Source organism: Peromyscus leucopus, chromosome X (assembly GCF_004664715.2).
Source record: "Peromyscus leucopus breed LL Stock chromosome X, UCI_PerLeu_2.1, whole genome shotgun sequence".
NCBI lineage: Eukaryota > Metazoa > Chordata > Mammalia > Rodentia > Cricetidae > Peromyscus > Peromyscus leucopus.
In genome coordinates, this window is record NC_051083.1 from 115,769,450 (window position 1) to 115,783,861 (window position 14,412).

The following is a 14,412-nucleotide window of genomic DNA, read 5'->3' on the forward strand; positions in this document are numbered from 1 at the left end:
CGCTGAAGAAGCTATGCCCGGTTGTTCACACCTGTAATTCCAGCACTCAAGAGGTCCGAGGCGGAGGACCACAAGTTCGAGGGCAGCCTGGGCAATGAAATGGGAAGAACCACAAACAAAACCGAGAACAGGAGAAGCCAACAGTGCTCCAAAGACTCTGTAATGTTGGTAATCGGGTTGTTGAGAAGAAATACTAACAATATGTGAGCTTGGGAAAGTCACTTATAACCTAGTAGAAGCCTGATACAGCTCCTTTGAGAAACCCTATGGGAATTTCCAGGTGTATTGGCTCCATCTAAAGATGGTGACTAAAGGTGGGTAGGATACACACTAATCTTAAAGTAGAGAAAAAGACCCCCAAAAGAAATTTAAACCTCATAGAGGAGACTATGTGAAGCTTGGAAGGTAAATAGATCATGTGCTAACTTTATTTTAGGTAAGATGCCAAGAAGTTCAAGAAATTCTTCAATGGCAGTGCAAAGAACTTGATAGGAAATTTCAGTGGTTTCTTTGCCTAGTAAAGTGAAACACGAAGGACATGCAGACTCTATAATTGTCTCCTGAAATCCACGTTGAGATGAAACTTGGGGAAACTATAGTAAATGAACAGATGCTTTAGGATTAGTTGGCAAATTTGACTGATTGACTAGAACTGAAAAGCATCCTTTTAGGTTTGGAAGAAGCTCCAAGTAAAGTTGTAGATTAGCAGGTCCCTCAAGTATGCTTTAATAATATTCTGTTTGAAAGGTTTCAAATCTTAATTTTCGCCTTGATCAGCAGTGTCTCTTTAGCAATAGCAATAAGAATATAAAAAAGTAGTCTCATGGGATCAATTTTGCATCTTTTAAGGTAAAAGCTATCTCTGTATTAAGAAAGGTCAGTACATTTATATATCTAAGTTTTGGCAATGTACATATTTATGCTTAGTTCTAAATTATATTGTGTTGTTCTAGTTCCCTTCTCTATGATGACTTGAAAAAATTTTATATTTTTCTTTAAAATTATTGTAATTATGCACATGATTGGGTTTTGTGTGATAATTTGGTACACACACAATAGTTTGTAACAATCAAACTGGGGTAGTTAATATTGATACCTCCTTAAACATAAGAAATTAAAGACATATAACAGTAGTATATATTTATATGGTATGATGTAGTAGTTCCATGTGTATACTATATGTGCAGAGCATATCAGGGTAATTAACATTCCTATCTCCTGGCTATTACCTTGTGTTTGAGTTCTCATTATTCATAAAACTTATTAGCTTGTTGTGAACAATATCAACAGGGATGAGGGTGCACATGTCGCTGATACAGTTGCTTCATTTCCTCAAAAGATATACTCTAGTGTGTAATACCTGGATCAAATGGTAGATCTATTTTTGGTGTTCTGAAGACTGTCCCTACTATTCTCTATAGTGGTTATACCAATTCACATTCCTATTAACTGTATATAACAATTTCCTTTTCCTATAGCCTTAAGCAACATTTGACATATATGGGGGGGGATAAAAAATGAAAACTCACATAAAGTATTCTATATTTAATCTGATTTATTTTCCTCTATTTAAAAAGTTTGATTCATGGGGCTGGAGAGATGGCTCAGTGGCTAAGAGCACTGGCTGTTCTGCTGAGGACTCAGGTTCAATTCCCAACACCCATGTAACAGTTCACAACTGTCTGTAACTCCAATTGTGGGGAATTCAATGCTCTCTCCGGGCCTCCATAGGTACCAGGCACACATGTGGTATACTTACATACATGTAAGCAAATAAAAATAAACACACAAAATAAAAATAAACCCAAAAGGAAAATTGATTCAAAGCATTTGTGTGTTTACTTTCTTCTCTCTTCCCCTTAGAATACTGTAGCCGATCCAGAAGAACTGTTCACAAAATTAGAGCGCATTGGAAAAGGCTCCTTTGGAGAAGTTTTCAAAGGAATCGATAACCGTACCCAGCAAGTGGTTGCAATTAAAATCATTGACCTTGAGGAAGCCGAAGATGAAATAGAAGACATTCAGCAAGAAATAACTGTTTTGAGTCAGTGTGACAGCTCATATGTGACAAAATACTATGGGTCCTATTTAAAGGTAATGTGCTTATCATAAGGTATTCATACTATGCTTTTTCATAAGGTGTTTTCATTATATTTTGTTTCTTTTCATTCTATTTTTGAAAGGTGGTATTTTCCCCCCTTTTTATTGTTGTTTTTTGAGATGGGGTCTCACTATGTAGCTTTGGCTCTCCTGGAACTCACAATGTAGAACAGGCTGGCCTTGATCTCATAGAGACCTGCCTGCTAGTATTAAAGGTGTGCACCACCACACCCTCCTCAAGAGGCAGGGACTTAAATTACCCTCCGGGCAGAATCCAGCTCTGTTTTTGGTGTCAACTAAACCATTGCTAGAGTTCAACAGCTCCTTCTTGACATTCCTCCAGAGCTCAGCTGCACTCTTCCATGAACTTTGGGTACAGGGGAGGAGGAGAAAGGTCTGTGGTCTTTAAGGCCGTGTTGCCACATCAAAGTCATACCCCTGGGTTTCCACACGCTATTCTTAATAGTATAATCTATCTCAACCTCAGAATGATGGAGTGCATGGTATTGAGTTATGGTAGTTATTTATGCATATTTCTCTCACCAGGTTGTGAGCTCATTGATAACAAACAGTTTAGCTTGACTGGTCCTCGTTTTTATATCCCTTAGTCCGGCATATGACTCATACTAAGCACATGATATAGTTTACCTGCATCATCCCCAGGTTCTTGCTTTCTTCCTCTGCAACACTCAAATCTATATGATCAAATCCTTCATTCACATAAGATGGTGCAATATTTGCAGAGACACTTCCCATCTTACTTAGAATGATGTATTCTACCCCAAAGTGATATATGTCAAGTGTGTTCATTTACAGTGACTTGCAAATGAATTCTTTAATAATTAAATTTTTCCTCATTGTCAAAAATAAAAAAAAAAACAGAAAAGAAAGATAAAATAAATGAGAGACCAATAAATAAGAAAGAAAGAAACTACTTCCAGCCCAGTACAAGCCAGATTGCTACGGTGGGAGCATAAAATCAGAGTTGTAGGTGGGTACATTGCCACATTGCCACGGTAGAATGGGTTCCCTGTGTAGCTTTACTACCACTGCATAGCTTTGCCTCAGGGGCAGGAGTGCACGTCTGGAGCACAGGCATGCACAAAGACTTCCGGCTCTCTGTAGATGGAAGTCCTGGCTTGGTATGGTGGTGCCTAGGTTGAGATACAGTGACTACAATGTGGCCATGAAGACTTCTAGCCTCCAGAATGCTAGCTTTCCCTCATGGCCACCAGGTTGGTGAGTGTGTGCAACGCAGGTACACACACAGAAACTTTAGTTCCACCTGAGTGTGAACTAACAGTCTGAGGCAGTGACGCCAGAGCCGAGGTCTGGACTGTGGACCCTCATGGGGCAACCGTTAATCCAAGGATGAGGAATTGGCATGATTTGGGAGAAGGGAGGCTCCTTTTCCCAGTGCCTCAACAGTTAGCTGCCTCATGAGCAAGGTTGTGTTGCTCTTCGTGTCCTCCCTGGAGCTCCCTAGGAAGAGTGGCTGTTGATCACTTCAGCACTAATGATGTCGGTATCTTCTGGAGCAGTCCTCTTGGGACCACAGTGGTTCGTTCCTACTGCATGGCAATACTGATAGCCTCCACCTTTCCTCTTCCTTCCTAGCCATCCCTCAGCTGCACAGGTATGCCGGTCTCACCAGTGACCCGTTCTGTGCAGAGATCCTGCTGCCTTTGTGTCTCCTATGTTGCTACAGTTAGGGCTAGTGAGCTATTTTGGTTTGTGTGTATGTTCTCTCTCATTCTCTCTCCTTCCACCCCATCGTGTGTGTGTGTGTGTGTGTGTGTGTGTGTGTGTGTGTGTGTGTGTGTGTGTGTGTGATGAAGACTGCTGTCTTCTATGCCTCCATCTTGGTGACCTGGATGTCATTCTTTCTTGACCTTTATGTATTTATATTAGTTTATGTTGATAGAAAAATCATCAACTTTACTCCCTTTGCAAAGCTTGTTTTAGTCTAATATTATATACATTAGATCAAACAGGGAGTGAATTCACTGTAGGGTCATTCAATGGCTAGACACTGTGTCATACAATGTACCACATGCTGGAGATATAAAATGAATAGCATACTCCTGTAGCTAGAGAGCACTCAGTCCAGCATTGTATATAAAAGTACAGATTTTGTGATAAAAATATATATGCCAGGTTACGGAGGAAATGGGCAAGAATGTAGCTCATTGGCAGGGAGTTTGCCTAGCATGCTTGTCCTATTGAGTTCCATTCATAGGACTGCAAAATTTAAAATCAAACAAAATCTACGTATTAAGAAGCACAAATAAGCAAGTGTTTACTTGTGTCCTTTTCATCAATAATAACTTGAAGAAACGGCCTTAAGGAGGAGGTGATGAGGATGGAAAATTCTATCTAATTTCAGCATTTCCACCTAAGAGTTAGCTGTCATATTTTGCTACATATGAATAATTCTGGTTCTTTGTAGCATAATGTTTGCTTTCGTATTCATTCCTAAAACATCTAAGTTAGCAGGTCATATTGTTTTATGGCATGCTTTGGAGGGATTTCTCCATCTCCGTGCCTGTGAAATTCTTCCCCTAATTCCCACAATGGGCTTTGTTGTAGGGAGCCCTGGAAATTTTCTGGTCATATGTGTTACTGCTCTTTCTGGTTTGCGCTTTCTGGGTAATTCCAGACTCTCTCTAGAGCAAACTTGAAACCTTGTTATTTTTAGGTACCTAGATCAGATATGCTATTTTTGGTGACTGGCTTAAAATATTAAATAAACCCTATTTAAAATTGTTTTTCATATTTTATTTTAAATCAGCAGTACCACAGTGGCAAAGATTTTAGTAGTCACTAAGAGCCTATGTTTACTCATAGTTCTCTTGCAGACAAATGTATTGCAGCTGCATGCGTTTTTATTTGTAAGATATCATATTTTAAAAATACTCCCTTCAAACCTAGCCTAGTAGTATCTACATACTAATCATCTAGCAATTACTTAAGCTATTAATAAGTACAAACTAATGCTTTATTATGTCTCAAATATTGACTGTAAATGTATTTAGATCATTCCATGATAGAAAACTAATATACAAGATGTTTGTTAAAGGATAAAACTGAAATATTTTAATCACCTTTACCAATATTAATGGAAGTCCTGAAAAGGGTATTTGAAGAAACTTTTCCTTCATGATAAAACTGTATAAATGCAGTTATAGGTAAATGGATATGCATACAAAACTTAGAACTTCTCTCCAATTTTAAGTGTGTGTGTGTGTGTGTGTGTGTGTGTGTGTGTGTGTGTGTGTGTGTGAAACCAGAGCCTTGCACATGGTTGGTACATATTACCACTAAGCTAAATCCTAGGCCTAAAAGTATAGTCCAGGCTGGCCTTGAACTCATGATCCTCCTGCCCTTACGCTGTGCTGCTTTTAGATTACTGTTGTGAACCACTGTGGTGGGTTAAGTATTTTACTGAAATTAACCAACTCATTATTTTCCATTTATATTGTCATACTGTGATTGCGTAGGCATGCATTTCTTATTGTAAACTAAAACCACATCAAATCTAACAGGGTTCTGTTTAAAGCAGTCAGCATAACTTAAGACCACATCCTGTTAGTGCTTTGTCAATTGACTTAGATATGTACTAGGGGCCTGTCCATGCATTTCAGATGGCAATGGAATTTGTGAGTCAGCTTAATTGAGCAACATAGGATATGGGATTTACACAGGATATCATACATAACCAAGAGATGACTGTAAGCTGGATAAAAAGTGACTTGACTGTAAGCTGGGGTAAGAAGTTATTGCATTTGAGAGAAAATTATATGTTCTTTAAAACTGTGTGCCGTTGTAGTGATTTCCTTCAGACATGCAGAAATGTACGAGGTATTCATTTTGACTGAGCCCACTGTGGAGCTCCATCTTGAAAACAAGAGTAAAGAGCAGACAGACACATCAGTGTGACCACAGTGTTTCCCTTTCATTTTCGTTCCCTGCACAAGTCAGTCTTTATGAAGAGCGCTAAAGTACACAAACCCTTTCCTTCTGATCTCATAATAGTGCAAGAATCTTTTATAATCTTTAAATATTTTGTTAGTTCAATGTAATTTTTATATGAAGCTCATTCAGGCATTGAATAGAATTTGAGTCATGCCTATATTTGCCTGAAATTACCTTTAGATTTCTGTTTATGTTAAGGGAATATGGCCCTATCCACAGGTCCATATATACTACAACCAGTATTTGTTTAAGAAATTGAGTCAATGAAGTGAAATATTCCAGAGCAAAATCTATAGTTGTATAGCCTTAGTGGTTTTTTAAATCAAAACTTCGTGATTTCATCTAGAGTATGTCAATGCCTCTGGAATATTCTTTTATTTGAAAATGTGTTTGGTGTTTTCTTATATAGCTTGAAGTCCATTTCTTTCTCCTTTGTGAAATGTTCTTTTCTAAAAATAAAAATGGCTTTAGGCTTAACATAATCCATCTCTAAGAAGCCCCATATTTCAAAAAATGTGTATTTATTGATGCCTACTATGTGCATTCGCCTCATTTTGCATAATTTGCCCAGTCTCGTCCACTTTATTCTGACAGCTTCAAAAGTCAGCCTCCCTCCTCAGCCCCAAGTACATGTTTCCAATTTGTCTGCTGTTACCTACTTAATATTTGAGGATATCAAGAGCAATAACACTAGCCCTGGGGAAGCAGCATTGGAACTACTGGAGGTATGACTTTGTGAGGCATGAGTTATGGACAAAGGATTCACAACTGGAACAAAACCATGTAGAGGAAATAAAATTTCTGGCCACATTCTTCATATAGCTATCTCTGCTGTCCTCTGTAATTCTATAGAATCAATCATGCTACATTTAAAAATCATGGTTAAAAGTAACGTTACCATTTTATCCACTTTTCTGTATTCATTTTTAATAATGTTTTTATTTCCTTTCATATTTTACCTTTCCCTCCCTCAGCCCCTCCCAGCTCCTCCTCCCCTACCTCCCTATCCCTGCCCAACTTCATGTTCTTTCTCTTAAAAATAAAAACAAAACATAGAGTCCAATTTGTGTTGGCTGACTATTCCTGAGCATGGACTCTGCCCTGGATATATGTTCAGTATCCATTTTTAAGAGTGCCATTTTTGTACTGTTGTTCAACTATCACCACTATCCATTTCTAGAATGTGTTTACCAACTGAAACCCTGTACCAGGACACAGTAACTCCCTATTGCTGGCTTCCTTGGCAACCACCATCCTAGGACCTACTTCTATGATCTTGACTGCTCTAGGTACCCTATACAATGGAACCATACAATATTTACCCTTTTGTGACTGGCTTATTACAATTATACATTCTAGTTTATGTCATTAGTGTAATAGACTACCAGAGTAGTAGACCACCCACTTGTGTCGACTTGTATACAGTATAAATAAACCTCGTGTGTGTGTGCATGTGTGGTGTGTAGTGGGTATCTTAAGTACTATTTGTATGAACAAACAAACTCAAACTTCATAGTAGCATTTCTCCCCACTTTGCCCAACTGTCTGCTTTAGTAGTAACAAATTATTGGGGTCTACAAACCTCAATGAATAACAGAGTTGATACTTCAGACACCAGTAATTTGGTAATAATAACTTCTTTCCATTAACTAGTAAGACTCTAGAGTAGTTCCTTATTTTTACAATTGCTTATTTATTTTGTAAGGATGTATGAGAGTGTGGTGTCTCTCTCTGTGTGTGTGTGTGTGTGTGTGTGTGTGTGTGTGCGCGCGCGCGCGCGCGCGCGCGCGCGCGCGCCATGATGTGCATGTGCAGGTCAGAGGACAGCTTGTAGGAGTCAGTTTTCTTCTTCTGCCATGTAGATTTGGGAGATCAAATTGAGGTCTTTGGGCTTGGAAGCAAGAGTCTTGACCCTCTGAGCCATCTCGCTGGTCTTAGAGTAGTTACTTTTCTTATGACTAAAATTTTCTTCTTCAAACCATCGTTCAAATGCATGGCTTCTTTTATAAGGGAAGTGGAGGTTTTCCTACAGAGATTTCCTGCCCTTAACTGTGCTAGGTTTATGGTCATGAATTATAATCACTTGGCACTTTTGGAATTATAAACCAATATGTAGATACCATTTTAATCTAACATATTTATTTGCATTCTGCAACACTGACCTGTTATCAGGAATCAAATGTGGAAGCTATCTTACCCCCAAATAATAATATTTAAGTTGTTTGGGTTTCAGTTATTTGTGATTGGTGTTTCATGGAACCGTTGGGCCCAGCTGTGTACAACAGAGCCCCTGTGAGATAAGCTTCCTTGGTATTTCATTTTTTCCTGTGCTCCCTCAGGCCTTGCCCTGGCTCTTGCCTGCTTAGCAGGAATCTGGTTGTCCAGAACATCGTCCTGTGAAGCTTGTCTCTAGAAATGGAGAGATCTAAAGAAGGCAGCCACAGAAACCTGTTAAGTCCCCTGGTTATTTCAAAGTTGCTTGCTTACTGGTAGGAAGCCTTATTTTCGGATGTAGAAGTTACTTAGTTGTGACTTTAGAAAACTCAGCCATATAGCCTGCTCTGTGAGGTCACTGCTTAAGTTTTCTATGCATCCATTTTGGTGACAGTTGGAAAGCTTCCATTTTGAACTGGTGCAAACAAAATGGCATGCATTGTTTTTTAACTTGAAAAACAGGTGCTTTCATTCATGCAGAACAGCAAAATAGAAGCATATTTTATAGGGACTTTCTTTTAAATGTCAGGCACGCAGGAAGCATTCTGAGTTCATGTGGTAGAGAGAGTAGAGTTACTTATTAGGAACAAGTTTGTGGCAAGCGAACAAATCTTAATTTACAAGTCATTATAAGAACTTTTCCTTCCTCTTAAAAACATGGAAAGATGTATCACATTCGCACTTGTCAGGTTCTCAGTGCCTAATTGCTACACATAAACACAAGTTACACGAATCACTCCTAGACCTCTGCTTCCTCCCCTACTATTGTGGGCGTTCCCGGCTTCTTTTCTAACGTGGACATAGGACCCTCAGTGCTTTGCTTCCTCAGATCAAGCTGGACTACTATGGCAGAACAGAAGGAATGTCAAGATGACTGGATGGGGGAGAAGAGGGCAGGGAATGCTTTCTCTTATATATCCCACACAGATAGAGCACCAAGGAAAGATGAACAGGCTTGGGGGGGGGTGGCTCAGCAGGTAAAATGCTTGACACACAAGCTTCAGAACCAGAGTTCAAATCCCCACAACCCATGTACAAGTTCCATAAGTGCATCTGGCCTATAATCCCATCCTGCAAGGAGAGACAGAGAATCGCTAGAGCAAGCTGAATAACCAGACTAGCCAAAACTGTAAGTTCAAAGTTCAGTGGAGAAAAACATAAAAAACCTGCCTTTGTACATAAGGTAGAAAACAGTGCAGGAAGCCGTTCAACTTCAGGCCTCTATACATGTTCACACACAAGTGTTCCCAGACCCATGAAAACCAGCACACATATATACATATACATATACATATGCAAGAAAAAGACTTCCTTTGTGTCATATATTTGTTCTATGTGAACATTCTCTCCCTAGTTCTTAACTCTAAGCTACATGCCTGCTTCCCGACTACACTGTCACCCCAACTCCTGACTCCTTAACCTTCTTCAGCTCATCAATGTTCGTATCTCTAGAGTCCGTTCCCTGCCTTGATAAAGTTCCAGTCTCGTGGGAATATTGCACATTTAAAATTAAACTCCTGACTATTACTGAGTGATGTTAGGAGTACGAATGCTAGTAGCAGCGGCCTGAGAATTTTCCTCCTACAACTGGGGCTTTTATGTGACAAAAATAGTTCTTGTATCATAAGCTGGAGCACAGCAATTTTCCCCTAGAAAAGTGGTTAATGTATAAACCCGTGGGTGGTGTCTCTGACACACTTCACGCTATGCTATTATGGACGCATTTACGTTAAAATTGTCTTTGGCTGCATCTGCCCGCCCTTCTCCTGAAACCTAGACGTTATTTTAGTGAGGAAAGGCAGGCTTCAAACACTCAAATATTTTCCTTGGAAATGGGCTCACAGAACACAATTCATTCCCCGTGTGACCTGCTGTCAGCCTAGTTAAACCTGCCTTTCCACCTCCCGTCAATTCTGTGGTCTCACCAAGTGTCAGCAAATACCATTCAAGAAATACTGCAGAGAAAGGAGTGTTTCAAGCTAGGTCTCAAAGAAAGAGGAAGTTGGTGATTTATTTAAAAAAGGTTTTATTGGGGGTGGGTGTTGGTGCAGGAGATCAGACCTCATGGGGTTTAGGCAACTCTGCTACTGAGCTGTGTTCCTAGTCATCCAGTGTTGATTCAGTAGAACTGGATGGCATGCGCGCGCACATTTGTTTTGAAGTCCCAGGTTTGGAACAATCTGCAGTGCTCATATTAAACTATTTACTTCTTTTTTGGGGGGTAGGGGATAGTTTTTTTTTCTGTATTCCATGTGTGTGCAAAAAATATCTTTAATCATGGCTGGTAAAAGTTCTAAAATGTATTGAAACAAATGGAACTCTGGGCGGTGGTGGCGTGCACCTTTAATCCCAGCACTTGGGAGGCAGAGGCAGGCAGATCTTTGTGAGTTCAAGGCCAGCCTGGTCTACAGATTGAGATGCAAGAAAGGTGCAAAGCTACACAGAGAAACCCTGTCTCGAAAAACCAAAAAAAAAAAACCTGTCTCAAACCCCCCACCCCCAAAAAATGGAACAATGCAAAATGCCTAGTATCTTCAATCGCTAAAATTATACAGAAAGCATTCACAGATTTCCATAGTATCTACTTGCCTCCTTATTTTTTGATATAATTATATTTTTCCTTCAATATTCCTCCAAATAATGACTTAAAGTGATTGCTCCTTTTCTGTATTTTATAAAATCTAGTATGGTTACATAATGACAAGTGGTACTTGTGTATAGTTAGCTGTATTGTTTAGATAAATTTGCAGGAGGTACAGGCTTAGAATCTGACTCTTTGTAGTTGTCTATGGAAAGACAATGTATGTTCTGGCTTCCAAACAACTGTGTTAATGCCTGTATTTATAACCAGTGGACTGGTTACTATGTAAGATTTAAAGTTTTTTCTAGAATGTGATTTGGGGACAGGCATGTAACTGTTAAATTATTTATGTCTTTACAGGGTTCAAAACTATGGATAATAATGGAATACCTAGGTGGAGGTTCAGCTTTAGATCTTGTGAGTATTCTAAAACAGTTATATACACATATATAAACTTACTTAACTCTTTGTAATTATGTAAACAGTAGCTTTTGGGCAAGCTAAGTTATGTGGGTGAAATGTCAATTTTAACTCTGTTTTGGGGACTTTGACTCTTACGTGCACAAACTATATTACAGATTTGATCATACTGCTGATCATACATTCTTACTGTATATAAGAAATGCAAATATCTCAGTAAAGTAGAGCCCTGAAATTCACAGTGGATGTTTTTCAATTGCTGTCAGTTTGACATTTTCATGCTTCCCTTAATACTGAGTATATGTGGACTAAGAAAAAAAAACATATTGGCTGATGGTGGTGGTGGTACATGCCTTTAATCCCAGCACTTAGGTGGCAGAGCCAGGCGGATCTCTGTGAGTTCAAGGCCAGCCTGGTCTACAGAGCGAGATCTAGGACAGGCACCAAAACAACACAGAGAAACCCTGTCTCGGAAAAAAAGAAAAATACATCGTAAGGGAAGGAGAGATGGCTCACTGGTTAAGAGCACTGGCTGCTCTTTCAGAGTACCCGAGTTTGAGTCCCAGCACTCAGATGGCAGCTCATACTTCCAGGGATTCTAAGGCCTTCTTCTGACCTCCATAGGCACCAGGCACATAAGTAGTACACAGACCTATATATGCATACACATAAAATGATAATTAAAGAAAAGCTTTAAAATACATTGTTGAGAGACCTGTCACTAACAGTTATCATGAACCAAAGGTTTGTGTCTTTGAAATTTATCTGTCAGTACCCTCCCCACCAACATGACGGTATCAGGAAAGATAATGAAGTCATGAGAGTGGGGCCTTCAGGGACGGCAGTAGTGTTCTTGTCAAAGTGATCCCTGGAGGACTGTCTAGCTCGCCTTCTGTTATGTGAGGCTATGAGGAGAAGGACCATCTGGAAACCAGGAGAGTGGTCTCAGGAGACACCCAACTGCTTAGACTCTCCAGAACTGAGAAATCACTGTTTGCTATTTAATTCAGCCTGTCTGGGATCCTCTGTTATAGCAGCAGCCTAAGGTGATGAAGACTGAGGTGTAGGGTTTTAATCCAGTTGGCCTGTAGATACAGCTTTCTACAGAGGGCTTTTTACTCCTTAGGAGGTCATTTGAAAATGTGGTGGTTTTTTTTGGTTGTTAAAATAACTGAAAAGTGTTACTATCTTTGTATCATTGTAGTTTTTTTAATTTTGAAAATCATCATTATCTATGCATTTATTATGAGGGTGGAGAAGGGGTGCACACAGTCCATGCTGCACATAAGAATATCAGAGACAAGTTATCGAAGTCTGTTCTCTCCTCCTACCATGTGGATCTGGGAATGGAATTTAGGTTATCCAGTTTGAAGGCAAGTGCGTGTCCTCACGGAGCCACCTGCCGGCCCATTTTTCCAGGCATATACTACAGTGCTAAAATCTGGTGGTGTGGGGGAAAAGTTCCACCCATGGAAAATGCCTCTAACAAAAACTGATTGTTTTTCCTAAGTTGTTATGACAAAAAAAGTTGATTCCCTCCCTTGAAAAATTACGAATGTGCAATTATATTTGCAATTCAATATAAATTATAACTGTCAACTTGTTATAGATTGACTGCTGGACGGACATATAGTTGCTTGAGGTTTTCCAGCTGGCTCCAGTCATTACAGTCTGTGACTTGGAAACAGGCACATAGACTTTGGACTTGAAGATCCTAGAGCACAAAGAACTTACACTAAGTGGTTCTAACTTCTCTTACATCTTTAATAGTATGTGACATGTTTGAGGGTTTTGTTCTTTTACCTTTGAGGCCCAGGATGTCCTGAAACTCATAATCTTCCTGCCTTAGCCTCTTGAGTGTTCCACCTTGTTTTGAGGCAGGATCTCCAAACTTTCCCATATACCCCTCCTTACTCCCTTTCAGGCCATGGCCTCTTTTTCAGTCGTTGTTCTTACAGGCATATAGGTACATGTATATGAATATGTATTCCTAAACATGATTTCCATCTTCTACCATTTTCAATATTGAAAATATTTTAATATTTGAAAATATCCTTTCTTCAATATTTAAAAATGTTAACTGTCGAATTCTTTCATGTCCTGGGTTAGGTATATAAATTATAACATATTTGATGTCTTTGAAACAGTTGTGGATGAGATTACTTCTCTGCTTTCTTCTCAGCATGTTTGCTATTGGAATATATAAAGGACATTTATTTTTGTGTGTTAAAGTTCTATCCTGCCACGAAAGTGATGGGGCTGGAAAGATGGCTAAGTGGCTAGGAGCACTGGCTGCTGTTCCAGAAGACCTAGGTTCAATTCCCAGCACCCACATGGCAGCTCACAACTGTCTGTAACTCTAGTTCCAAGGGATCCAACACCCTCACACAAACATACACGTAGGCAAAACACCAATACACATAAAATAAAAAACAAAAAAGCCTTAACCCTGACTGCCAATGACTTAAACTTTCAGGTAATGTTATGACTAGAAAGCTATCTGAAAGATTTTCTTTAGGGGGTGGGTGGTCCATACTTAAACCATTCCAAAGAAATGCCAGTTCAACTCAATGGAGAGCCCCACCTCCTAGGAATTCATGGCAAACTGCAGTTGTTCATTCTTCCTTGACCTTCTCCTTTATCTAGGGTTCTCTTTTTATTTCTCTGTCCTTTCTAGGGAGGCAGTTTCTTGTAGAAACTGTATGTTCATGTATGTGACTTTAAGCTCTGTTTTCTTCTTGAACATAAATGATCCTATTCCCGTAGCACAGGGTCTTGCAGTTGCTCCATTCTTAAATACTGACAGCCCTTTACAGATGCCCCACTTACTTTGTTGGCTCCCCTAAGATGCTCACCGCATCTTTTACCTATGTTACAGGCACTGGGAAAGCTGCGCTCACTAACAGTAATGTGATCCATTGACTGCTGGACAATCCGAGCTAGCAACCCTAATCTGTATCCCTACTCATAGTTTGGTCAGTTTAATGTAATATCTGAGTCAAACATGCATACTTCCTTTATCTCATATTGCTTCCTGCCTCTTCATAATAAGACAAATGGCAATTAATATAAACTTAATGAATTAAAATGTAGTCAGCACCATATTGATTAAAAGACTAGTG

The 14,412-nt window shown here is 39.4% G+C and overlaps 1 protein-coding gene across 1 annotated transcript in view; it reads left to right on the forward strand.

Moving 5' to 3' along the window:
- Positions 1-14,412, forward strand: part of Stk26 (serine/threonine kinase 26) — a 52,903-nt gene that overhangs the window by 27,826 nt on the left and 10,665 nt on the right. Inside the window, exons 3-4 of the mRNA XM_028887079.2 lie at positions 1,864-2,094; positions 11,231-11,287. Of these exons, the coding sequence (XP_028742912.1) occupies positions 1,864-2,094; positions 11,231-11,287 (288 nt within the window). The remainder of the gene's footprint in view (positions 1-1,863; positions 2,095-11,230; positions 11,288-14,412) is intronic.